The 27,500-nt window shown below is 44.9% G+C and overlaps 2 protein-coding genes across 4 annotated transcripts in view; both read right to left on the bottom strand.

Moving 5' to 3' along the window:
* sypl1 (synaptophysin-like 1) overlaps positions 1-10,830 on the bottom strand; it is a 21,309-nt gene extending 10,479 nt beyond the window's left edge. Inside the window, exon 1 of the mRNA XM_079494678.1 lies at positions 10,650-10,830. Within this exon, the coding sequence (XP_079350804.1) occupies positions 10,650-10,721 (72 nt within the window). The 5' untranslated portion in view covers positions 10,722-10,830. The remainder of the gene's footprint in view (positions 1-10,649) is intronic.
* Positions 10,831-17,825: 6,995 nt separating this feature from the next.
* nampt1 (nicotinamide phosphoribosyltransferase 1) overlaps positions 17,826-27,500 on the bottom strand; it is a 52,340-nt gene continuing 42,665 nt past the window's right edge. Inside the window, exons 8-13 of one of the 3 annotated variants that reach the window (XR_013789013.1) lie at positions 27,179-27,298; positions 26,037-26,177; positions 24,729-24,863; positions 21,984-24,369; positions 19,310-21,911; positions 17,826-19,234 (exon numbers count right to left, since the gene is read on the bottom strand). Coding sequence is in view for 1 of the 3 variants with exons in the window: in XM_079494674.1 (XP_079350800.1) it covers positions 24,259-24,369; positions 24,729-24,863; positions 26,037-26,177; positions 27,179-27,298 (507 nt within the window). In the remaining 2 variants the exon portion in view is untranslated. Of the gene's footprint in view, positions 24,370-24,728; positions 24,864-26,036; positions 26,178-27,178; positions 27,299-27,500 lie in introns of all 3 variants that reach the window. The other 2 variants (XR_013789012.1, XM_079494674.1) reach the window with 2 other exon arrangements.

The following is a 27,500-nucleotide window of genomic DNA, read 5'->3' as shown; positions in this document are numbered from 1 at the left end:
CTGGGTTCCCCCCCTCCTGCTCCCATCTGGGAACTCTCAGGTAGACTTGATGTCCGGCCACAAAACGGCCTGGCCAATCAGCGGCAGCTAGAGGCGGGAACAAGGCAGCACTGTGTATGCCTTGATCCCGCCTCTAGCTGCCGCTGATTGGCCAGGCCGTTCCCAGATGGGAGCAGGAGGGGGAAACCCAGTGTACTCTCTGATGCCCCATCGGGCGGAGTCAGGTTAGTCGTGCTATACCTCCTGCAGTAATCCATCATATTAAAAATTGCCTTGTGGGTCAATCTACAAGCTCAAAACGCATCGCAACACGACACATTGTGAGCCTGTACATTTGGCTATTTTCAGAAAAGACATTTGGTGTAGACTAGAGAGAACAAAAATGGAGCCGAACCCATATTATAGACCCCTGAGGGAACTCTGGTCAACTTATATAGGGTCAAGTAGGGTTTAACCCCTGAGTGCCCACACTCAGGGGTGCCCACACATTTTTGACGTGAGAGCTACTTTCAAAATGACCAGCTCAACAATTAAGATCTACACACCGAGAAAACAAATTCTACCGTTGCTGATCTAATTTGTAATGCTACCGACGTTTTTGTGCACAGCAACACTCTTTAACCCATTTTGACCTGAGATCAGATTCTAAAAATGTCTGTTTGAAAATTACAGTTTTCTGAAAAAGCTGTTTCTATGTCAGTCGTTCTTCGATTTTTCAAAAATAGCAGACCTACAAGCTCGTAGCGCGCCACTTGGTGGCGCGCTACGAGCTTGTAGGTCTGCTATTTTTAAATAGTTAAAGCATAACATAATGCTAACACCACAAGGGGTTCCCGGCTCCCTCCCAAAATGGGTTAACACTGTCCAATACATACCTATGTGTTTTAAATAGACAGTGCTTATAGTGCTTTCTAGGGTATGATTTGGGGCCCTAAAGATATCAATATCAACATCCTAAAACTAAAATGTTGAACTGTGGGTTTGAGCTCACATAACCCTTTTGATGTAAATAAATCAAGCCACCATAATTTAAGTGGCATATGCCAAATATATATATATGTTTGTCTTAATATATATAATAATATATATGTGACTAAATTTGACTGAGGGACTTCCATTGGATTTTTTTGAATTTTCAAATTGACATATTGGTTGTTCAGTTTGACCCACCAGTTTTGGAGATATGGCTTATAGAGTAATGTCTTGCAGAAAACAGCGAGTTGAGAAAACAGGCTTGAAAGGTTCACTTCTGTGGTCTCTAACATTACACCTAGCTACATGTTTGGGCATTTATTTCATATTCACATATTATTTACATTACATTATTACACACTTATTTCAGACATGCTCTAGTATGTAAAGAGTCTGCCTGTGCTATTAACTCATTTTGAAAAAAGAAAAAGAAAAAAAGTTTTTCTCCTCTGGCGAAAAGCTGGAATTTGCGCGATGGCAGTCTCTCAGTCAAATCTGGTCACATATAATAATATATAATATAGCCATGTGATCTACCTGTAAGGCCTTTGTGATCTACTGCTAGATCACGATCTACCTTTTGGGCACCCCTGATTTAAGTGGTTATGGTAAAGAAATAAGGTCAATTGTCCTGTAACAGACAATCCATGTAGGCTATTCCTGTCAGGACCCGGGTAGTGTTTTGGACACAAATGCGGAACTCAACTTCAAAGTATAGAGCACCGAAGTCTGACGTCACTTTCAGTAGAGGGCACCAACACACAGGTTCATGTATTTTTGAGTGGTGCAACCACTCCAACGAACAGCAATGTCCGTTTGTGTGTGACTATGTGTGTGACCAGTACCAATGAGTACCAAAAGTGGCGCTGTTGTGCCAGAAACGGATAGAGAGAGATAGTGCTGCATGTTGCCTGCTAACGAGAGAGAGAGAGAGACAGAGAGGGGGGGGGGGGGATTTGCACCACTCAGTTCACACGGGTGTGATTTCTTTTATTTGCATTGAAATCTCCATAGGGAGATTTTAGGTCGCTTCATATAAGAACTGTGTTTGAAAAATAAACCGACCACCGACCACCGGCCTTTCTGTCAGGGGAGTGGCTGTGCGTCGTTAATGATGTCCATTCATATTTGATACAGCCAGTTTCTGGAGAAAATGTAATTAATGTGGCCACAAAAGCCTTGAAACTACATATGAAGGCAATGTCGCTGCTAATATACGTCACGCCCAGCTGTCAACACATTGCGTTCCTGAGATTCCTCGTTGACGTAAGCTCAGCTGGTGGTGACTCGACTCGTACTAACCACGAAACATTAAATATCAATAAAATAAAAATAAACGTAATTGACATTCAGTTTCTGTTGTGCGACGGACAGGTGCAGCCACCCGCCTACCCGGAAATGTAGTCTCTGGGTTGTTTGGCTCGTTTCTAACGCTTATTTTGTTACTCTTTGGGTATATTTGTACATTTCCACCTTCAGTCGATGCTTCATATCCATATGAGTGAAAAGGCCGGGGTGATCGGTTTATTTTTCAAACACAGTTCTTATATGAGGCGATTTAAAATCCCCCTATGGAGATTACAATGCAAATAAAAAGTACATGAACCTGTGGACTGACGCCCTCTACTGACAGTGACGTCAGGACTTCGGTGCTCTATACTCAGGAAACTCGGGATGAAAGTTTGCGACGACTTTACTTAACCCATTTTGACCTAAGATCAGATTCTAAAAATGTCTTCTACATCCTGACAGTTTTCTGAAAAAGCCATGTTTCTATGTCAGTGGTTCTTTGATTTTTCAAAAATAGCAGACCTACAAGCTCGTAGCGCGCCACTCGGTGGCGCGCTATGAGCTTGTAGATCTGCTATTTTTCAATAGCTAAAGCATAACATAATGCTAACAAAATGTGTTAATAAATAATAATAATCACAACAGAAGTACACCACACAAGGCTAAACTCAGGACACAAAGTGACACACAGTGGCTCAGGGGTAGAGTGACTGAATGGGAACCACAAGGTTGCAGTTCGAACCCAGGCTCCCCCAGAGTTAGTGCTCTAAACAAAACATTAAAAGTCCATAGACTTGGCTGTTACAGTATATGGAGTAATTTCAAAAGCCAGACATTAGAGGGGCTAGCGCCCGTAAAAAAAGAGAGAAAGAAAAAAGACTGCCCACCCTGAACGCCCAGGACGAAGTTCTTTGTCCTTTCTATTAGTAACGCCCGACGCCCAGGACGAAGTATTGTCCAAAAGACGAAGTGTATTGATACGAGAACAGATCGCATGGCTGTATAGCCCAGGCGCGCCTCCTGGGCTCTCCTCGGTGACGCGCAAGAGTGAGAGTAGACGTCATCGAAAAACTCCCTCCTCTGTTTAGCTGATGAAAACGAAAATCTTAAAACGTTCATAACTCGCGATTTAAATCATCCCGTCTTTTTATGAAAAAAGATCCTGTGTTAGACGGCGCTCCGCGGTCCAGTCGCTAGTCTCGATAGATTTATTCTTGTCTCCCGTTGTTGTCGATCGACTCTAGAGTGGTGTGGCTATTGTTAGCTGCTACACACACATCAACAACTTCCGCCGGTCCGTCCGGAAAAGGCGTCCGTGTTTATAAATCATATGGGCGCATTAATGTAATGGATTAAATAACCCCGGGCAATTAAAGTGTTAAGCGCTTGATTGTTTAAGTAAAACTGATTGAAATGCTATACTAACTAATCTTGCCATGCAGTCCTTGGAACCCTCTCAGGAATCCCCTGATGTGCTGGTTGGTGCCTTGCATGGTTTCCGCCGCCAACGGTGTATGAATGTGTGTGAAATTGTGAATGGGTGAATGTAATGCACCCATTCACACACATCTATGTAAAACGCCTTGGATAAAGGCACTATATAAATGCACCATGTACCATTTATTTTACCCCCTCACTTTGAGAAGCATTGTACTTTTCCTTACATTACCAGAACCACGTGGTAATCGTAGTGTTAAAGGACCACTTTTCAACCTATCTTCATATACTAGGTCCTCACTAATAATCATGATAAAATACCACCATTTTTTTCCTACTCAGTCTTTGTCTCATAGGAGGGCTGTGGGCAGTTCAGAAACCCGTCCACCAGTGACATCATCGTTAGGCAGATTTTTTTACAAAAATGTATTATCGTGAGAATGATGGCTTCCATTTTTGCATTGCAACTTTTCAGGACTATAGAAAGCCTGCAGTTTCTATTAGCTTGGATGGATTCCCCATGGATGATGTCAATGGTAGACGGGTTTCTGAACTGCCCACAGCCCTCCCATGAGACACAGACAGAGTAGAAAAAAATGGTGGCATTTTATCACGAGCATTAGTGAGGACCAATTATATGAAGATAGGTTGAACAGTGGTGAAGTGGTCCTTTAGTGTTGCTTGGACCAGACACGCATATTGATTGTGATGCTAGCCTGGGTAAGGGTTCCAGCCTGATTTGCTGCGTTCTGATTGGACAACACTAGCCTGGGTTCCAGCCTGATTCGCTGCGTTCCGCGGATCTGAAAATGTCACTGGTAGGCGGGACATATGCAGGCTGAAATGGAGCAGCTAATGCTGTTGTCCTGCGAAGTCCCCTTATCATTCACTAAACTCACCCCACACAGCTACTGCTGTTGTCCTGCGAAGTCCCCTTATCATTCACTAAACTCACCCCACACAGCTAATGCTGTTGTCCTGCGAAGTCCCCTTATCATTCACTAAACTCAACCCACACAGCTACTGCTGTTGCCCTGCGACGTCCCCTTATCATTCACTAAACTCACCCCACACAGCTACTGCTGTTGTCCTGCGACGTCCCCTTATAATTCACTAAACTCACCCCACACAGCTACTGCTGTTTCCTGCGACGTCCCCTTATCATTCACTAAACTCACCCCACACAGCTACTGCTGTTGTCCTGCGACGTCCCCTTATCATTCACTAAACTCACCCCACACAGCTACTGCTGTTGCCCTGCAACGTCCCCTTATCATTCACTAAACTCACCACACACAGCTACTGCTGTTGTCCTGTAACGCCCCCTTATCATTCACTAAACTCACCACACACAGCTACTGCTGTTGCCCTGCAACGTCCCCTTATCATTCACTAAACTCACCACACACAGCTACTGCTGTTGTCCTGTAACGCCCCCTTATCATTCACTAAACTCACCACACACAGCTACTGCCGTTGTCCTGCAACGTCCCCTTATCATTCACTAAACTCACCACACACAGCTACTGCTGTTGCCCTGCAACGTCCCCTTATCATTCACTAAACTCACCACACACAGCTACTGCTGTTGTCCTGTAACGCCCCCTTATCATTCACTAAACTCACCCCACACAGCTACTGCTGTTGCCCTGCAACGTCCCCTTATCATTCACTAAACTCACCACACACAGCTACTGCTGTTGCCCTGTAACGCCCCCTTATCATTCACTAAACTCACCACACACAGCTACTGCTGTTGTCCTGCGACGTCCCCTTATCATTCACTAAACTCACCACACACAGCTACTGCTGTTGTCCTGCGACGTCCCCTTATCATTCACTAAACTCACCCCACACAGATACTGCTGTTGTCCTGCGACGTCCCCTTATCATTCACTAAACTCACCCTACACAGCTACTGCTGTTGTCCGTCGACGTCCCCTTATCATTCACTAAACTCACCACACACAGCTACTGCTGTTGTCCTGCGACGTCCCCTTATCATTCACTAAACTCACCACACACAGCTACTGCTGTTGTCCTGCGACGTCCCCTTATCATTCACTAAACTCACCCCACACAGATACTGCTGTTGTCCTGCGACCTTATCATTCACTAAACTCACCACACACAGTACTGCTGTTGTCCTGCGACGCCCCCTTATCATTCACTAAACTTACCCCACACAGCTACTGCTGTTGCCCTGCGACGCCCCCTTATCATTCACTAAACTCACCCCACACAGATACTGCTGTTGTCCTGCGACGTCCCCTTATCATTCACTAAACTCACCCCACACAGATACTGCTGTTGTCCTGCGACGCCCCCTTATCATTCACTAAACTCACCCCACACAGATACTGCTGTTGTCCTGCGACGTCCCCTTATCATTCACTAAACTTACCCCACACAGCTACTGCTGTTGTCCTGCGACCTTATCATTCACTAAACTCACCACACACAGTACTGCTGTTGTCCTGCGACGCCCCCTTATCATTCACTAAACTCACCCCACACAGATACTGCTGTTGTCCTGCGACGCCCCCTTATCATTCACTAAACTCACCCCACACAGATACTGCTGTTGTCCTGCGACGCCCCCTTATCATTCACTAAACTTACCCCACACAGCTACTGCTGTTGCCCTGCGACGCCCCCTTATCATTCACTAAACTCAACACACACAGCAGTATTTTCTTTGTACTACTGAACTACTTTCACAGTAGGTTTGTACTCTCAAGTCTTGAACGGCGCTATTTTTATCAACAGTGAGAAGCATGGACAGAGTGGCGCTGGCTGATGACGTATCAGCGACAACGTGACTACGTAACAGGTGACGTTATGAAATGCACGTCAAGCAGCCTCTGTCTAACGTGATGCCCCCACAAATGTACAAACTGAGGCGTGTGCACCCTGTGAAACCACACGTATGTACTGTAACTGTACTGTGCTGTACTGTATGTTCAAATGTACACACACACACACACACACCCTCAGGCCTATATCCAGATGTTTCTCCAGATGTGATAGCCCGCCACTTCCTGTGGCGCACACGCGCATACACACAGGTCGCAGGCTGCATTTGCTGACCGACTGCTAACACACACACACACACACACACACACACACACACACACACACACACACACACACACACACACACACACACACACACACACACACACACACACACACACACACACACACACACACACACACACACATTCCTGAGCAGAGTACTGTAACTTCCACGACTACTACAGGATCGCTGTGTCACACAGCAAGAGCAACTGCAACAGCCAGCATGGAGCCAACTCCCTCTCACGCACGCACGCACGCACGCACGCACGCACGCACGCACGCACGCACGCACGCACGCACGCACGCACGCACGCACGCACGCACGCACGCACAACCAGTATAGGTGTCCTGTCCTACCTATATTGTATTACATATACTCTAATCATGACAAATAAGTCCCGGATTGGAGCTTTAATCTTTAATACAGTTGTGTTACGTTCACACACGACACGTCACACACAGCCCTTGTTGACAACCAAGGACAGAGGGGGGGGGGGGGGGGGGGGGGGGGTCAGGACCTTGGTTTTAGTCACAATGTATGTCACAGAGGATACAGCATAAACTGATTCTTTTTGCTATAATGTGTCTAAGTTCTTCAGCGATTGAGTTACTCCCTGGGAAACGAGTCCAGAAAACTGCTTAATAATGATTCTTTACAGATGGTCCAGTCAGTGATGTAGCTGTTAAAAAGAACCCATGTTTGGGCACCACATGTGGAACACTTCCTGCCAGAGACCTCCCTCCCGGGCCTTGCTATAGTCACCTCGGCTGTCTCAGCTTTCTTCCATCTCAAAAAAGAATGAACTGACCGCTTCCCTTCACACAAAATGAAAATAGTGATTTAGAGGAGCATTTCTTAACCCTTATTGAACCCTATAGTGACCCTATTCTGCGGGCATGCCTTGGTACGTAGGTGAACATTTGGCCTAAATAGCCGATCTACAAGCTCACATCGTGGTGCCAAATCTATCAGTTTTTGAGTGGTGCAGCCCAAGGGGCCAGTGAGGCTATTCAACGTTGAAGCTCTGGGCCCTAGTGGTAGGAGGAGGGACTACAGGCGGACCCGTGGATTCATGACCGGGAAACCCCGTGCAGCTGGGCTTTAACATTGTGTCGTGACGTAGGACCATCACTCCAACGTCACCCCGGACCTCAAAGTTGAGGTCCGGAGGAGGGACTTCCGGCAGTCTTCCGGGTGCTTCAAAACGCCACTGAGCAACTTCCACTGACATGAATAGCTGGGGGGGCAGAGCTTCGCGCCAGTTCAGTCTCTATCCTTTCATATACTCTATGGTGCAGCCACACCCTATGTTATGTCCCTCCAGTCCCTATATGTCTGTCTGTATGTCCATGTATGTTTAGGGTACCAACAGGGGGCACTGTTGCACCAGTCACTTCAGACAGGTCTGTGTTGAACTGTTGCACCTATAGTTTCTTAATACAGTTGGAGTTGCATGCACAGTTGGTGCTTGCGACGCTGTGCTCTATCAGTATGTAAAGATTAAGCCTGCATGTGCGCTCTCTCCAACGTATATGCAAATGATTATTAGATATCAACCAGGTGTGCAGCACAATCCAGGTCATAATGTTAATGTGGTGGTTAGGAAGTCCCTTTGCAAATCACACACATACACGCACGCACGCACGCACGCACGCACAGGCTGTGGGCTGCATGACTAAGAGACTTGCATGAGTCTCTTAACAGGACAGATGGAAAAATATGGACATGCATAATGATATTTTACAGTGATCTGTGTTTCATGCATGGCCTATAATGTTTCAAGGGTCGTGTCATGTAAAATGGATGGATTCCCATCCCAAATGATTCTAAAGAAATTGGTTTCATGATGTATTTGCCACGATATACATGCCAAAACATTTCCAAAACATCTGCAAATGTTAAGTTAGGATGTGCCATGAAGTATATACCGGTATAGGCCTATTAGTGAAGTGCTGGATATCACACTAAACCCAAAGCGTTTATTTCTAAACACTTATTTGTAACACTTTTTAAACGTGTCACAGTGTTTAGATTATAAACAGAAGAACATGTTTAATCACCAGTAACACTTTTTAAACACATAAACGTGTTTAGCTTTTACAATCAAAGTCAGTCATATAGGTGTTTAGAATTCGAACACTATAGGTGTTCTCGTGAGGTGTTTGAGTGAACTCGTGTTCTACTGTATTTTATGAAAATGAATAAACATTTGGCATTTTATTATTACACACTGGTGTTTAGGTTTTAAACGCGTCACATGTTCCAGGGACAATATATGGCTGTGGCATATTGTTTGTGACAATGTCAATACAGAGAAATAACTCAGCCAGGGGGGCTTTTTATATCCTATCCTCTGGTCATTCATGTTCATGGATGGTATAGATGCATGTGCCTGATTATAAGTTATGCATCACTGCTGTCGTTACACTTTTATATAGTGGTTAAGATATACACTTCTTGTTTTTCTGTCAAAAGACACACCTCTCGTGTATCCTTTGGGCCTAAAACCATTTGATCCTCCATTATGGCTGCATGTAGCCTCAGGTGTGCTGCATTATGGAACTACAGTACCTGCACACACACCCTATATTATTATTACTGAGAAAGTGAGAATATGGCCTTATTGTTCACTTTACACACACACACACACACACACACACACACACACACACACACACACACACAGTCAGATGACTGGGTGTTTCTGCCTTCTCCGACCTTCACTATGTACTTGTGTGTAGTTGTGCATGACTACTTATTTCGTGTGTGTGTGTGTGTCGTGTGTGTGTGTGTGTGTGTGTGTGTGTGTGTGTGTGGGGAGAGAGAAAGCGGCTAAAGAGAGAGAGCCTGTAATTGAGTTATCTACAGAGTCTGCATCTGACGGTGACCCAGTTCAGTTGCAGGACTTATTAATGGGTTCAAAACTTCTCACTGAAAAAAAAATCGCAGTTGGTGATGCGCTGTGGGGGGCGTGTCAGGCTAAATAGGCTACTGTTGTTGCTTTCGGTATTTCAATTGTAACCAAACGTTTGTTGCAACTTTGCACCAGAGTGAACTAGTGAAGAGTCAACGTCTGTATAACTTCCAGGTAAATTATTGTCGAGAAATAGATTAAACTATAACCGCCTCGATCTCTTTCATTTGAAGGACAGACCAAGGAACTTATAGGAAGTATATGGCCTATCAGACAGACACTGCAGAGCAATAAGGACAATGCTGGCACATCTATACAGCCGAGATCCAGCTGATCAGTCCCAGCATGCAGTCTCACTCCCTTTCCCCGTTTGGAACCTCGGAGGCCAGAGAACCTCGGTGGAACCTCGGAGGCCAGAGAGTGAGTGAGAGTGAGGTTCCAAAACGGGGCCACTATCCTTCATGGCCTGTGCGCGCTGTGTAGCGTGAATTATAAACTCAGCAAAACTTGCGAGAGATAGATGTATAGGCTATAGACATTGGGCAATGCATATAGGTAGGCTGGTAGGGTAGCTGATATCCTTCTTGAATCAAATTGGACGACAGCCCTATTGCGAACACAAATATAGAAGGCATTTAGGCCTATATTATTTTTTTTCTCCAGTAATTCAGCCTGCTTCCCCAACTTAGAATTCTGCACAAATGACTATAAAAACTTTTAGTTCATTCATTCTAAGGCCACATCTACAACCTCTTGTGAAAAATCCCCGGGCGCATTAAAAACATGTTAATTATTTGGGTTTTTTTAAGTGCGCCGCGTCGCCCTTTCTCCTGGTAGGCCTACTTAACGTTACGAAAATTATAACACATTCATATTAATGCAGGCTATAGCCTACATGCAGGCTACTCAGTACCTAGGCTACAGTAACAGTAGGCTATAGAAGGCTATACTCACCCACTCCACAAGTCTGATAAAACCCAGCGGTTCTTTAAGCGGCGATAAGTTCAGTCGAAATCCTGTCATCATGTTATCGCCTTTAGGCTATATATGATCGAATACGTTTATCGATCCTCAAGACAATATCCTGGCTTCGGCGCGTTGTGGATAGCTGTATAGGTCCGATTCGTCCGAATGGTTGAAGTTTTGGGGTAAAAGGGAGTAGTTGACAGAATGACGTGGATCTGTGAGCAGCAGCAGCAGAGGTTCTTGCGGTGCGGTTCGTTCGGTGATGCTGCGATACGTAAATAACGGAGGCGGTACAGCAGAGAGCAAAGAACGTCCCAAACTTGCTATCGCAGAAGTAAATATAGAGCTATTTGAACGGTTTAGACTTATTTGATTTAAGTTAACCTAGATACCATCAAATGCCATATTATTAAAATGTATATTTAATATTAACCCGACCGCAATACCATAACTATATACCTAATAGGCCTAACAATTCCTCAAAGCTCAACTGAACTGCATGTCAACTTGCAAGCACAGTGTTCCCTGAACCCTCATGGGCGCATGGGCTTGCGGTAACCCTGTAAAAGTCCATTTCTAAGTGTTTATGCTTCTTGCTGAAGCTGTTGATTTGTGAGCTGCATGTGCTGTGTTATTATAATGGTGCTGCTGAGTCTGACTCGGTCATAGCACACACACACACACACACACACACACACACACACACACACACACACACACACACACACACACACACACACAAAACAAACGGTGCCAACACAAACATTAAACGCCATTAACAATAAAGAGACAATATGACGTAAATGACACATTATGACATAAGTTTTCCCTTCATTGTCAATGCGTTACTAAACAAACTTTGAACTAAAGACAAACATTAAACCTGTGAAGGCTATAGGAAAATCAGACCTGTATGAAGTGAGTGGTACTGTACTGTACTGTACTGTACTGTACTGTACTGTACTAGCCCTCCTCCCTGGCCTGTGTGTGTGTGTCTGTGTGTTAGGCTGTGCAACAGTGACACTTGGTGGTGAACAAACGCTATAACGCTATTTCCGTGCTTGGACAGACAGACCCAGGGACAGACAGACCCTGCAGGGACCCAGGGACACACATAGCTGTCTATAGGAGTGGTTGCACCACTCAAAAAGAAACGTTCAGGTACCGTGTTAGCCTATTTCATATTAAAACATCACACGCATGTGAAGTGAGTGGTGCAACTCCGCGTGGGGGTCGCCGGGGGGAGGGGGACGCACAGGAACTCACCCAGGGGGGAGGGCCGGTTCCGTCGAGCCACCCCGCATCCGAAACGGTTGAAAAATGACAGAGTTACCGTGTGGGGGTCCCTCTACTGTACTGTACTGTCACTGTACTGTACTGGCACACCTGAAATCATCATATATACAGTTAATATGTGCGTGTCTGTTTGTGTGTGTTAGGTTGCGCACAGGTGGTGAAAAACAACCATGCTGTTTTCGTGCTCAGACGCACCCACCCAGCCACCCACCCACGCACCCACACACATAGCTCCGTAAGGGAGTGGTTGCACCACTCGAAAAGGTGGGAACCAAAACATTCTGGGCAGTGGACTGGACACTATAGGAAAACTGGTCACCTTGTGGGCACTAGGGCAATGTGGCCACCACCAGGAAGACTGGCCACCGGGTACCAAAAGTGATGAAAATGGGGCCTGCCCTCACCCAAATCCTTATAGCCAACAATCCATATGTTGATCTTTCCCCATCCATCCTACAGTTGGAGGCCATCGATATTGTCCTTTTCTTTTTGCTGAGGTTTGCGTGATCTGCGCAAAAGGACAGTTAACCCATTTTGGGCGGGAACCCCTTTTGGTGTTTTAAACATTGTTATAATTTAGCTATTGAAAAATAGCAGATCTACAAGCTCATAGCGCGCCACCGAGTGGCGCGCTACGAGCTTGTAGGTCTGCTATTTTTTTTTAATCGTGAAAATATTTATTTCAGAAAACTGGAGGATTTAGAAGGATTTTTTTAAATTTTGAGGTCAGGCCTAAATGGGTCAAATAATAAGGGACAATATCGGTGGCACCCAACTGTACCTCTTTGATGTCTCCCTCTCCCCTAGACGGGCCTGCTCCAAAGTTATTAGTGCAGCCGCACCCGGCAGCCAGCGAAAACTAGGTCGCTTCTCGCCCTGTAGGGTGAGGTCGCTTCTCTTCTTACTGGTTATTATTATTATTATTACTTGTAAGTCGTTCTGAATTAAGAGCGTCTGCTAAATGCCTACATTTTAAATTGTAATTATGGCTTTATTATGTGTTCTGACCAAGACTGGCAGACCTGCATGGTATTTATAGAGGGTATGCGCATGCTTAAAGTGAATGGCACATCGAGTGGCAAAGCAACAGGCAAAGTGAGTTTAACATTGTTTAATGTTGTTTAATGCAATCAGATAGGACCTTTCTGTTTGGATGCATGGGCGGGCAAGGCCAGAAAGTAGTTTTTTGCCACTCAGTAGGCATTCCTGCATAACTTCCGGGTTTGATGATGATGTCACGCGCATACTCTCTATAGTGAGCACAACTTGGTTCTATAGGCTGACCTCATAATGTATCTATAGTATATAACATTTGTTCTGATCCCTGCTTTCTAGAAGATTACAGACCACCAAACCGCTACTTCTGATCTCATGCAATAAACCTATAGCTGTCTTATAATTTCAGTGTAATTTTCCTCAACATCTTGATCGATTAATCCAGAATTCCTCCTATAGATATTCTGTATATCCCTCAAAAATGTTGCCTAATTGCAGATATGTAAAGCTTGTAATGAAATCATGCCTGACTCTATACCTATAATGAAGACCATGGACAACATGTCTGTTAGAATTGTGGAACGCGCGCGCACGCACGCGCGCACGCGCAGCCTTGCTGAGCCAGCAAGGCTGCATGTGGTTGTAGAGAATGTGTTGAACAGCAGGGGCGTCTCTGCTAAGTCAGCTTACTTTTCCCGCCGGTCTGAGTCACAGGCTATATTATAAAAGCACATCACTTTAACTGCTCGACGGACCCGGTGGGTGGACAAAGCACTGGACTGCAGTACTCAAGGCAAATTATAGATCTTCCCATGGTCAATTTATTACTCAACTGCAAGGGTAATCTTCTCTGATCTTCTCGAACCTTATGGGTGCGTTCGGAAATGAGCACCGGGAATGTGGTCAGTTTGTTGAGTGTGGTGGGCGGTGACGTCACAGAGTGCGTTCGGTGTGCCTTATTTACGAACGACCACACCGACCGAGTGCACTGAACAAACAAACGAGAAGAGAGCACACCAGTGCGTTCAGGGCGCATTTCCGAACGCACCCTATGTCTCCACCGTTCCCTCAGGTCCAGTGAAGCCAACCTCCTGCAGGTCCCCAAGGCCAAGTACCGTACCTGGGGGGTGGGTTATATCTGTTGCTAATTTGGCGACCCCCCGAGGGGTCGCGACCCACGGGTTGAGAACCCCTGCCCTAGTACCCTTATCACAATGCCACGGCAGACTTCCTGGTACTTCATTGCCATCCCCAGTTCCTGCTTACTGATGCATGCGTCCCGACTCCCTAGCGATGACATCAGGGAACGACAGTTTTCTATACCTCTGGTCTGCTTTGAGGCAGGATAACAGAGATTCCCGGTTATATAACCTCATGATTGGCTCTGTAGTAGTGGCCAGCAAAATGTTCGTGTTCTTCTGGATCGGACTAGTGAAGAAACACGGGGAAGGTTGCCGTATATTAGAGCAGTCGATCGGTGACTCTTCCAAGAGAGATTTTGCGTTCTCATTAGAAGGCGGGTGTAAGTGCCATCCAGCCATTTCTCTAATTTCTTTGAAAGTGTTGGAGCCATAGAGTAGAATCGGCTCGACGGTCGTCCTAAATATTTTTTACTTTGAACCTCTTACTAAGCTGGGATGACCAGATCTTATGCATGTCATTGCAGACTGACCAGACCATACCCTTCCTAGTTTGAAAGTCCTTTTGGGAAGAAGATATAATATATCTTCTTATATATGAACCCAAATACTCATCAACCTGTTTCAAAGGAGTGTTAAGTGTTTTGATAATGTGGTTATCGTTGGATTTGCATATATTTCAGTTTTTGTCTCGTTGAGATAAAGACCAACACAGTTGGAGGCCTGCTCAAGAGACTGAAGGAGAGCCTGAGCGTACTCCAACGATTGACTGATAAGCGCGATGTTATCAGTAAAGTCAGTTAGGCTATTTAGAAGGTGACGAGAGCTTCTCCTAGGGGTTAGTTGGTAGTTCTTATCATTGATAGTATCAAGTGACATATGAAGAACAGAACATTCTCTTAAGCTTCCATTAAACTCATGTTAAAGGACGACTTCGCCACGTTTCAACCTTTTTCCTACTCTGTCTGTGTCTCATAGGGCTGCTGTGGGCAGGTCAGAAACCCGTCTTCCAGTGACATCATCAATTGTGGAATCCGTGCCAATATAAACTGCAGGCTTTCTATTCCTGAAAAGTTGCCATGCTATAATAATGGAAGCCATCGTTCTTGCGATAAAAATAAATAAATGGTGAGTCCACATCACCAATGAAGAGGTGATGAGAAGGGCAGGGGGAGCACCACTGTCTTAACCTGACTCCGCCAGATGGGGCAGCAGAGAGTACACTGGGTTGGGGAACCCAGTGTACTCTCTGCTGCCCCATCTGGCGGAGTCAGGTTACCACTGTCTGACATTGTGTCTGACAGGAGGAGAATGGCTGGGCACGAACTCCAACTGCTCAAAGAGAGACCGGCAAGTGTGGCAATGGACTGGAGGATGCCAGAAGGTGGAAAGAGGAAGAGAGATATGGAGACAAACAGCCGAGGAAGACATAAGCGAGATGGGTGTCAGCTGGCATGGAGCAATAAGGGTCGTCAGGGACCAGGCCAAGTCGTCCTTTAACTGATACATTGAAACGTATGTATGAGCGAGCAGACACATGTGATTTGGATTTGATACGGACACATTTCCAAATAATGAAATTGAAATGAAATTAAATCTTTAGGTAATTTTTTCCCTTCTTGAGATTCTAACTCCCTTTTCTGTGGAAGTTGTTGACGTCCGACTTCCCACTAACTGACAACACTGATGCGTCAACATACGGGATGACCTATTACGCAGAGCCTGGTAGTCGATGGTCACTGAGGGGGCGCTTGTTTTACAGGCGACCAGATTAAGGTTGGTGAGGGGTCCGTTAAAACGACCAGATTAAGGTTGGTGAGGGGTCCGTTAAAACGACCGGATTAAGGTTGGTGAGGGGTCCGTTAAAACGACCGGATTAAGGTTGGTGAGGGGTCCGTTAAAACGACCAGATTAAGGTTGGTGAGGGGTCCGTTAAAACGACCGGATTAAGGTTGGTGAGGGGTCCGTTAAAACGACCGGATTAAGGTTGGTGAGGGGTCCGTTAAAACGACCGGATTAAGGTTGGTGAGGGGTCCGTTAAAACGACCGGATTAAGGTTGGTGAGGGGTCCGTTAAAACGACCGGATTAAGGTTGGTGAGGGGTCCGTTAAAACGACCGGATTAAGGTTGGTGAGGGGTCCGTTAAAACGACCGGATTAAGGCTGGTGAGGGGTCCGTTAAAACGACCGGATTAAGGTTGGTGAGGGGCCCGTTAAAACGACCGGATTAAGGTTGGTGAGGGGTCCGTTAAAACGACCGGATTAAGGTTGGTGAGGGGTCCGTTAAAACGACCGGATTAAGGTTGGTGAGGGGTCCGTTAAAACGACCGGATTAAGGTTGGTGAGGGGTCCGTTAAAACGACCGGATTAAGGTTGGTGAGGGGTCCGTTAAAACGACCGCATTAAGGTTGGTGAGGGGTCCGTTAAAACGACCGGATTAAGGTTGGTGAGGGGGTCGGTTAAAACGACCGGATTAAGGTTGGTGAGGGGTCGGTTAAAACGACCGGATTAAGGTTGGTGAGGGGGGCGGTTAAAACGACCGGATTAAGGTTGGTGAGGGATGCGCTGCTCCGTGCTTGCGGTTAGGGTTTGAGGTAGGTAGTAACCGGCACTGTAAAACAAGAGTCCCATCAGCGCCCATCGAAACCGAGGCTCTGCGTAAAAGGTAGTCCCGTCATCATACGTCACCAGGTCATTTAGTGCAGGGGTTCTCAACATTTTTGGCCGGGGACCCCCGGAAATGCTTTGGCAATGTCTCGGGACCCCCGCCCCGCCCCCTCCCGACCCCCAATATAAATTGACTGCTACAATAACCTTAAACCATTTTGGTCGGGAACCCCTTTTGGTGTTTTAAGCATTGTTATAATTTAGCTATTGAAAAATAGCAGACCTACAAGCTCATAGCGCGCCACCGAGTGGCGCGCTACGAGCTTGTAGGTCTGCTATTTTTGAAAAAAAGTGAAAATAAAATTTAAAAATAAATCTTTTTTTTTCTTTTTTTTTAAAAAATAATTTGGGGACCCCCTAAAATAATTTGGCGACCCCCCGAGGGGTCGCGACCCACGGGTTGAGAACCCCTGATTTAGTGCACTGTTCCTCAACTAGTGGCCAAAAAAAGAAAGCAGTCTGCATCTGCCCCAGAAACAGGTGCATGGTAAATCCTATTGGAAACCGAATCGGTCAAAGTCAGTATTGTGCATCCCCAACAGTGTAGGACAGGGCTGGGCAACTTTGACGACGGAGAGGGCCACCATATTTCCACACTCACTCCCTAGGGCCATATATTACTGTCGTAGCAAAAATAGCCGATCTACAAGCTCAAAACGCGTCGCAGCGTTGAGCTTGTAGATCGGCTAATTTTGCTATATTCGAATTGAAATGTTGAATTATTTTTTACTATTTTTGTATTGGAATCCTGAAAATTAACATTATGTAATTTCAAATGCCTTTTAATTATATTTGTGTTGAGCAATGAGCTACTAATTTAGACTGAAGTAATTAAAGCGGGTCATGTTTGCATGTTGTGGAATTGTAAACAGCTGAAACCAATATTATATCAGTATTCTGACATTAACCTGAGGGCCTCATTAAATGAAGGTGGGGGCCGCATGTGGCCCCCGGGCCGCCAGTTGCCCACCACTGGTGTAGGGCAAAAACAGGAGGGGGCATCGTATACAGCACCGAGGGACCATGTGGCTAGAACGATGGTGGTTGAATTAATTGAACGTTTCAAATTGACATGGTGATATCTTTAATCATTGTGTTTGTTGACAATATAGCAACAGTTATGTTAGTTAAAATATCAGAGACATCTGTGTTGGGAGAGAATTTTGGGACAACCAACATATACATACAAGTAAAACAACAACTGAAAAGAAAATATAAGTCACTCATATTCACATTTTTTTCCATAGAATACAGAGGCATTCACAAAAATGTCACTCAATCGCACACACGCACACGGATGCTAAAAGCTTTGAGTCACAAAAAAAAAAAAACGACAAAAAAAAAAACGACATACTGCCAGGTTTGGATCACTTTTTTCTGTTGGTATAAAATTGGTCATTTAGACAAAAAAATAACAACATCTAGTAGTACGTCTGTCTCCTTAAAACCTGTGTTGTGCATACTTCCTTTTTCAATCAAATAAGTCGTATGTACACATGAGGAGGCAGTATGGCCGCATCTCACATAAGTAATGCTCTTTATTACTACAATAATTCAGACATTTTCTTTTGTTGATTTTTTTTTCACCTTTTTGTCATACAAAATAATATAGATTTATAAGATTTATTTTCTGAGGTAAGAACTGAGGATTGTATCAAAATAGTAAAATCAAAACTGTACTAAAAGTACCCCCTCACTGGAAACAAAGAGACATACAAGGACAACTGCTGCTTGCTTGATGTCGAGGATTGTTGGAACAACAACATGGGGGGTTTCAATATTGTACACAAATACATTCCAGTTGCAAAAATAAAAAGGACAAGAAAAAGACAAAGACAGAAAGGGTAGGCCTATAGCTGCATATCTGCATTATGTTTCAGCAATAAGATTAGTTACCGTATATCAATTTTACACCATTTTTAAATCAAGTTTGGCCAAGTGCGTTGTCTGTACATTATGGACTATGGAGGGAAATCTTTCTTTGAATTGACAAAAGCCTTTATATGACACCACAAAACAACTGGACAATGGCATTCCCACTGCTGCTTCCGAAGGAATGAGTTTTGAAGACCTGGTCATAATTCTATGTATTTTTCCATGATCAAACCAATCTCCAACCATTTAGTTTCTGGTATTTGATCCCATGTGCTATACTTACTGTATGACACTTCCTACAGGGGAAAAATGTGACGACTCATTCCTTAGAACATGGGTACGATACACCAGAGAGAGGGCGAAACAAAAAGGGAGATGATCAACTCAAGAATGTGAATCTTATGATCCTATATTTACACCTGGTAAAATGCTAAACCTATTTAAAGATAAAAGGTATCAAGTAAAGTCCCCCATCCAGGTACTCCAAGTAGGCTGAATATCACCGCTAATAATTGCTCTTATCCACATTTGGGGGCGGGAACCCCTTTTGGTGTTAGCATTATGTTATGCTTTAGCTATTGAAAAATAGCAGATCTACAAGCTCATAGCGCGCCACCGAGTGGCGCGCTACGAGCTTGTAGGTCTGCTGTTTTTTGAAAAATCGAAGAACACCGACCGACATAGAAACATGGGCGGGGACATCACCACTATTATTCTGAAGGACATCACCACTATTATTCTGAAGGAGACACTCCAGACACAGGCGTCCCTGTCCTGGGCAAACATTCAGCAAAAACAGCCCTCTAGGCTCTACACCAAACATCTTGGTTGAAAATAGCCCATCTACCAGGTGGCGGCGATAGCAGTGATTAAGGCACGTACCTGATAGGCTCTGATGCATGACAATGAGTCCCTGGTTCAATTCCCAGGCTGGCTGGACCTTTTGCTGAATGCTCCTTCCAAACTAACTATGCTAGTTTTTTAGGTCTATAGCCCTACTGTAACCATCAATAAGCAAAATAAAAATAAAAATAAAAAGTTTTGTTTTTTTTTGTTAACGAAATAGCCAATATACAACCTCACAATGCATCGCAAATGCCATGCGTTGTGAGCTTGTAAGATCTGCCATCTTCACCGATTTGTCCCATAATTGGGTCACTATAGGGTTCTAAGTGGCTAAAGACGGCTGAAAGAATGTGGTAGCGCAAATCCAATCCAGGGATGGTATATGGAACAGTCAACAGTCTAACATAAGAGCAGCAGTGGAGCGCATGCATCCTCATCTATGCAATAAAAGGTGTGGTTTGGCAACGTGGCAGCTGAGAACAGTTGACAGTTGGACAAAGGTAGTGCGCGACGCATCCAGATTGGAGGACGTGATCATCTCCCTATATGGCTTGATTTAGTAAAGAAGGGCTTTGAAGTTCTCAAAAGACCCCTCTCACGTGGTTAACAAACGGTTTTTTTTTTGTATTTCCTTACCTCTCACACAAGATGCATTAACCCATTTTGGGGCGGGAACCCCTTTTGGTGTTAGCATTATGTTATGCTTTAGCTATTGAAAAATAGCAGATCTACAAGCTCGTAGCGCGCCACCGAGTGGCGAGCTACGAGCTTGTAGGTCTGCTATTTTTAGAAAAATCGAAGAACGACTGACATAGAAACATAGCTTTTTCAGAAAACTGTCAGGATGTGGAAGACATTTTTTAGAATCTGATCTCAGGTCAGAATGGGTTAAGAAACTCCCGGTGCCAGAACGCCCGCCGGCACACATCCGTTAAACGCCCCGCCGCGCCTCCTGACACAATGAAAAAGAGCTTTGATGCGAGCGTCACTGACGCAAAAGGCTGCATTTGATGACGCAAGCCGTCTTGACACTTTTCAGTGAGCCAGGCCTTTCCGACACTCCAAACATGCACTGCAGGGCCACAGGCAGGTTGAATAAATTGTGCAATAATGTTTGTCTTATTCCGTTATTGTTTTAACCCATTTTGGGCGGGAACCCCTTTTGGTGTTTTAACGTCGAAATAAAAGTCTTCTGAAAGAATATATATTCAAAGATTTGTGCCGCATTTTCACGGTTTAAAAAAAATAGCAGACCTACAAGCTCGTAGCGCGCCACTCGGTGGCGCGCTATGAGCTTGTAGATCTGCTATTTTTCAATAGCTAAATTATAACGATGTTTAAAACACCAAATGGTTCCCGCCCCAAAATGGGTTACGTAAGCTCACCAAGACAGACAAATTCCAATCACTCATGTAGATATGGCAATAAAGTATTGGCTTTCGAACTATTCCCAGGACAATATCTACCGACGGTTGCTTTCCTTCATTGGTTGTACAGGCAGTTAATACAAAAAAGGGGGCAAAAACGAATTTGAGCTTTTTCAAAACATTTAAACACATTTTGGAACCTGCGTCTCTCGCCGTTTCCTGTTGACACCATGTATCACTAGAGCCGTATCCCCACCTGCAGACAATAAAGTCATCGACATAGGGAAGAGAGCCCTCCTGCTCCACCCATCGGCAAACGCATTTCCACGGAAGGAACATTATACCAGTCTTTTAAAAAAGAAATAAATCTGCACACACGCACACACACACAGACACAGACACAGACACAGACACACACACACACACACACACACACACACACACACACACACTGTAGCTGTCATTAAAGCACATGGCAAACGGTTTGTCTCCATTCCTGTGAAGACCGACTCTGTGAGACGCCTCTATACGCAATTCTTGGGGTTTTATCAGAGCAGGTTTGCTAAACAAGTGCACTCTCCGACCTAAAGACCTAAAAATCAGGATTAAACGGGGTAAATAATCTCAATTAAATCAAATGCCTTCGACGGGGGGAAATCAAGAGAGGTTTAAAAAAAAAAGTAAAATAAAAATACATTTTGAGATTGCAGATTGGGGCCTTTAAAGTCATGAATGCATTATGTGGAAACCAGCCAGGTTCGCCAGAGAAAACGTCACTACTGCAACTTCCTGCAAAAAAAAAAAAAAAATGGGTAAAAGATTTTGTGTTGCCAAAACGCTGCGTGACAGAGTACATTATAACCGGAAATATTATGTCCCTATGATTGATTTGACCGCCTTTTTCTTTATTTTAAATCTCTGGAACCCCCCCAAGCCGCACTGTGAACTCCTCAGTGTTCATTTAACAAATACATTGGTACAAAATGTAACCAAATGGACCCGGTTATATATGTGTACACTCCATTTGAACCAGTGCGGTACGTAACTCAAACGGCGCTTAATCAACTGCAGTGGGCATCGCAGTCGCTCGCCTCAGTGCGACCAGTCCACTGGACCCGCGGCTCGCTCGGGGGGCACCTCACGAGCTCGAGCCCACTCAGTGGTTTACAATCAGTGGTTGACCAAATGCACCTGTTAGGGTCCATTTGTACACTCTAGAGTTACAGACCCACAAGGGTATATTTGGTTATCACTATCGTTTAGCTGGGGACCCCCTGGAACTCCCTCAAGGACCCCTAGGGGTCCCCGGACCCCACTTTGGGAACCACTGGTTTACACAGGAGCGCACATCGGCAACGTTTCTTCTCTGGCGATTGGGGTTGTGAGAATAACGATCCACAGTACAATGACTCACGTCGGGTGCACCGATAACATTTAGTTTTCGCAAATAACAAAGGACAAGTACTCACGTTTGAGTAGTTTCTCTTGATAATCTTTTGGGGCACGACTGCTTCTCTCGATCGTGAGGAACGAAAGTTTAAAGACTTTATAAATGCCAATGGAAGAACAGGCTAGCGTCATTCCAGAATCTGTAACCAACTTTCAAATGATTAAATCTAATCTCAAAACGACGAGTACATGGTCTGGTATTTCTACCGACTCCGGTTCCGGTAAATGCTGTCGGTGCACCAATAGACAAAACCATTTGCTTCCTTCACATAAAAAGACAACAGTTGAGTAGATTCGTACAGATTCGTACAAAAAATAAAAACAGCTCTGTACACAATACACCGGGGGCGGGGGGGGGGGAAGAGTCTTCATATTAAACAGAAACAAAAAAAACTGAGTTAATTTAACAAACGGAACCAAATTAATGCCTAACCTCCTTTGCACGCTCTTGGAGTCGAGTTAAATTAGCGACATGGATTTTTCGGTGTACATTCTTTCCTCCACTTTCTCATGTTCTCTTTCGTGTTCCTACAGGGTCGCAGACCATGCACAACGTTAACCACTTGAACCCTATAAGTGTCCCTATTCTGGCATGTCATGATAAGAATACCACAACATTTGTCTACAACACTGCCCTACAAAGCCAAAGTGCAGTAACTATGGGGGGGGGGGGACTGATAATGGGTTTAAAAATGTTTCAACTGGTCAGCCAAATGAGATATCGGCAAATAAGTGATATTACACTAATTGTAAATGTGTTCTTGAGGTAATGGTTTATCCCCTAAAATCACAAAGGCTAATTTCACCTTTGGATATGCAAATACGTCGGTGTGTCCAAAAAAACAAAACGTAGTTACTGCACCTTCTGTAAGGCAGAATAGCCGATCTACAAAACAAGGAGTTTGCTGACCTGGCCCGGGGGTCAACAAAGTATACACAGGGTTTAAGTGGTTACAGCCTTGAGGCGACGTGTTGCGAGTTTGTTGATCCCGCTCTTTTTGGTGCGCGACACCAGCGCGCAACGCCGATTTACAGTTGGAGGCCATCGATATTGTCCTTTTCTTTTTGCTGAGGTTTGCGTGATCTGCGCAAAAGGACAGTTAACCCATTTTGGGCGGGAACCCCTTTTGGTGTTTTAAACATTATGTTATAATTTAGCTATTGAAAAATAGCAGATCTACAAGCTCGTAGCGCGCCACCGAGTGGCGCGCTACGAGCTTGTAGGTCTGCTATTTTTGAAAAATCGTGAAAATATTTTTTTCAGAAAACTGGAGGATTTAGAAGGATTTTTTTTAAATTTTGAGGTCAGGCCTAAATGGGTCAAATGATAAAGGGACAATATCGGTGGCACCCAACTGTATGTCACATCAACCCTCTATTCTTCTAACACTCTCAAAGCTCTCGCTCTCTCACACACACTTTCTTCAAATTTTCCCTCACTTTCTTCCCCACTTCTCTTCCAGGCGATGGATCGTGCCAACTGGGGGTGGGGTGAGTGTGAGTGTGTGTCATCGGTTGGAGGTGGAGGTGTGTGTATCCGCCGCTCTTACCACTTCACCGTCGGCAGACCGTTTTAGAGACAGTTTGATTTCGGTATACATTGGGGTCCTTCAGGATGTTATTTTACCACTTTTACACTGGCCTCCCTATTTTGGGCATGTCCTCATAGGTGAAAACATAAAAAACTTTCAGAAAATGGCAAAATTTTATGATCTACAAACTCTCTTGTAGATATCGGCTATATTTGCTATTACGACAAAGTAATAGGGCTTTGTTTTTATGGTGTGTGTGTGTGTTGGGGGGGGGGGTTCTATTAGCAGTGTGCGCTACCTCCAGTTGTCATTGTGTGGGTGGAGTGTGGTTGGGGGGGGGGGACGAGGGGGGGGGGGGACGAGACATCGGAGGCCAAAGGGTCATGGGGGGGGGGGGGGGGGGTCAGGGGTGAGGGGTCATTGAAGGGCTCTCAGAGCACCTGGTCCAGCTTCTCCTCTTGGAGTTTGGCATTGTCTCTGACTTCGTCAAATGTGTACGTCTGATGGATCTTGCCGTTCTGGAAAACCGTGCGCAGCAGGTCCTGGAACGATAGAGGGAGGGAGAGAGAGAGAGAGGTAGATGAGTGTCTCTTTGTGTGTGTGTGTGTGTGTGTGTGTGTGTGTGTGTGTGTGACACACACACGTGTGTGTGTATATACACACACACACACACGTCTCTGTGACATATACTGTAGTGTACAGTATACTGGAACAACGTATTTTCAGATGGGGGTCGACGGCCAAATACATATAATCTTGGGGATCCTGACATGAAAATGTTTGAGAACCACTGACATAGAAACATAGGGTTTTTCAGAAAACTGTCAGGATTTAGAAGACATTTGTAGAATCGTTCCCAAATCTAAATGGTTTAATATATTAGACCTCAGGTCCCACTCACCTCTCCATACTCCTCCAGGTCTCCCCTTCCCTCCTCCAGGGTGACGAATTCTCCACTCTGCGTCCTGTGCAGGGACAGACGACCTTTCTTTGACCTCTTGTTAGGGTCCGCCACCGGGTCTTTGAACACATTCACCTGGAGCGCGCGCACGCACACACCCACACACACCCCCACCCCCCCCCACACACACACACACACACACACACACACACACACACACACACACACACACACACACAGTTCAGATGAATAGAATGTTAAAACCTCTGTAGTGCAACGTCTCCCACATAACCGTAACATTAAATATGAAAATGCAACATCAATGTATTGCAGTGTTGATTTCGTCGACTAAAACCAAGAGGTCCGTCGACTACCTTTTTTCACTGACGAAAACTACATGAAAACTAAGCTACGATAACTAATATTAAGACTAAATATACTGACAATTTTGTCAACAAATAAAAACTAGACTAAAATGTTAGGAAGGGACTAGTGGACAAGAGATCCAGTCATTTGACAATTAGTTGCATGCTGAAAATAGCCGATCGGCTATTTTCAGCAAGTATAAAATCAGCCATTGCGACGGCATTGAGGCCCGACAAAATACATTTTAGTCGACTAAATCACCTGTAGAATAGATTTAGTCGACTAAATTCTCATGATATTTAGTCGACTAAAACTAGACTAACACTAAGACATTCCAGGTGACTAAAATGTGCCTACAACTAAGTGAAAACTATTCAAGAGACTATGACTAAAACTAAAATTTGCTGCCAAAAACAACACTGATGTATTGATGCTGTTGAAGATGCCTGATTTACACTCCCAAGTCCCAACTCCATTTATACTGCATGACCATGTCCAGCGCCAAAACGTTACCGTACAACAGGGGTTCTCAACGTTTTTGGCCGGGGACCGCCGAAAATGCTTTGGCAATGTCTCGGGACCCCCGCCCCGCCCCCTCCCGACCCCCAATATAAATTGACTGCTACAATAACCTTAAACCATTTTGGGCGGGAACCCCTTTTGGTGTTTTAAGCATTGTTATAATTTAGCTATTGAAAAATAGCAGATCTACAAGCTCATAGCGCGCCACCGAGTGGCGCGCTACGAGCTTGTAGGTCTGTTATTTTTGAAAAATCGTGAAAATAAAATTTAAATCTTTTTTTATTTTTTTTTAATAATTTGGGGACCCCCTAAAATAATTTGGCGACCCCCCGAGGGGTCGCGACCCACGGGTTGAGAACCCCTGCCGTACATGACTGTTATAAATTAGTTGCAGTGTACACATGCGGTGTGTTTTCTCACCCCCAGGCCATTGGTGACCACGTAACTACACTTGAAGGAGCAATTGAGCAGATCCCGGGTCAGTTTCTGCAGCAGGGCTCCTCCGGAACCAAACGCTATGTTCTCAATGGACCATCTGTGTTGCTTCATGCCTTCCACAATCTGACGTATGGGGGAATGCACGCACGCGCGCACACGCACACGCACACACACACACACACACACACACACACACACACACAAAAAGTGTGAAATGAGCCCCCAACTCTGACGCCGTTTCCCAACACAATAGAGCGTCGCAGTCCCGCCTCCTTCCCTGGACCAGGAAATGAAACCCAATGCATTTTTCCCATAGACATTTCTTAAAGTATTTATTTAAAGACGGTTACGCCGCGGACAAAGCCAACTCGAGTCGTGACAACAATATTTTGGACCAAACAAATAATTACAAAGAAGAAAAACAACAAAAAAAGTGTTGTAACCTGCCGTTTTTTTTCTTCTTTCTAATTATTTGTTCGGCCCAAAAAAATTGTGTTTGTTGTCATGATTTGTCACGACTCGAGTTGGCTTTGTCCGCGGCGTAAACGTCTTTAAATAAATACTTTCTGAAATGTCTATGAGGAAAATGAACGGAGAATCATTTCCTGGTCCAGGGTAGGGGGCGGGACTGCGACGCTCTATAGAAAAGCATGATGTTTTGGTAATAGCGTTTCTGCTGTTCATACTCCAACCAGGTGACGAAATCACAGACTGAGGCTTTACTAACCCATTCTGGACGGGAACCCCTTTTGGTGTTTTAACTAAGCATTATACTTTAGCATTTAGCATTATGCTATACTTTAGCATTTAGCATTATGCTATACTTTAGCATTTAGCGTTATGCTATACTTTAGCATTTAACGTTATGCTATACTTTAGCATTTAGCATTATGCTATACTTTAGCTATTGAAAAATAGCAGATCTACAAGCTCATAGCGCGCCACCGAGTGGCGCGCTACGAGCTTGTAGGTCTGCTATTTTCGAAAAATCATTAAACACGCGGCACAAATCTTTTAATGTATATTCTTTCAGAGCGAACGTTTTTTTTTTTTTTTTTTTCTCGACGTCGTCAGGCCTAAATGGGGAGATTTGCTTGTGTGTGTGTGTAGTGTAGTGTACGTACCTCCTGCAGGGTGTTGATGTCGACTCCATCTCCTTGTATGACTCTGATGTACGGAGGTAGAACCTTATAACCACAGGAGTTCTCCACAGGAATGAACTTCTTACCCAGGATCTCCAAGACCTGATGGAAGGGGAGAGAGGAGAGGAGAGGAGAGGGGTAGGGGAGGGGAGAGGAGAGGAGAGGGGAGGGGAGAGGAGAGGAGAGGGGTAGGGGAGGGGAGGGGAGAGGAGAGGATAGGGGAGGAGTGGAGAGGAGAGGAGTGGGGAGGGGAGAGGATAGAGGAGGGGAGGGGAGAGGAGAGGAGTGGGGAGGAGAGGAGAAG

The sequence above is a fragment of the Electrona antarctica genome (genome assembly GCF_951216825.1).
Source record: "Electrona antarctica genome assembly, chromosome: 23".
Classification (NCBI taxonomy): domain Eukaryota; kingdom Metazoa; phylum Chordata; class Actinopteri; order Myctophiformes; family Myctophidae; genus Electrona; species Electrona antarctica.
This window is presented reverse-complemented; position numbering and strand designations above follow the sequence as displayed.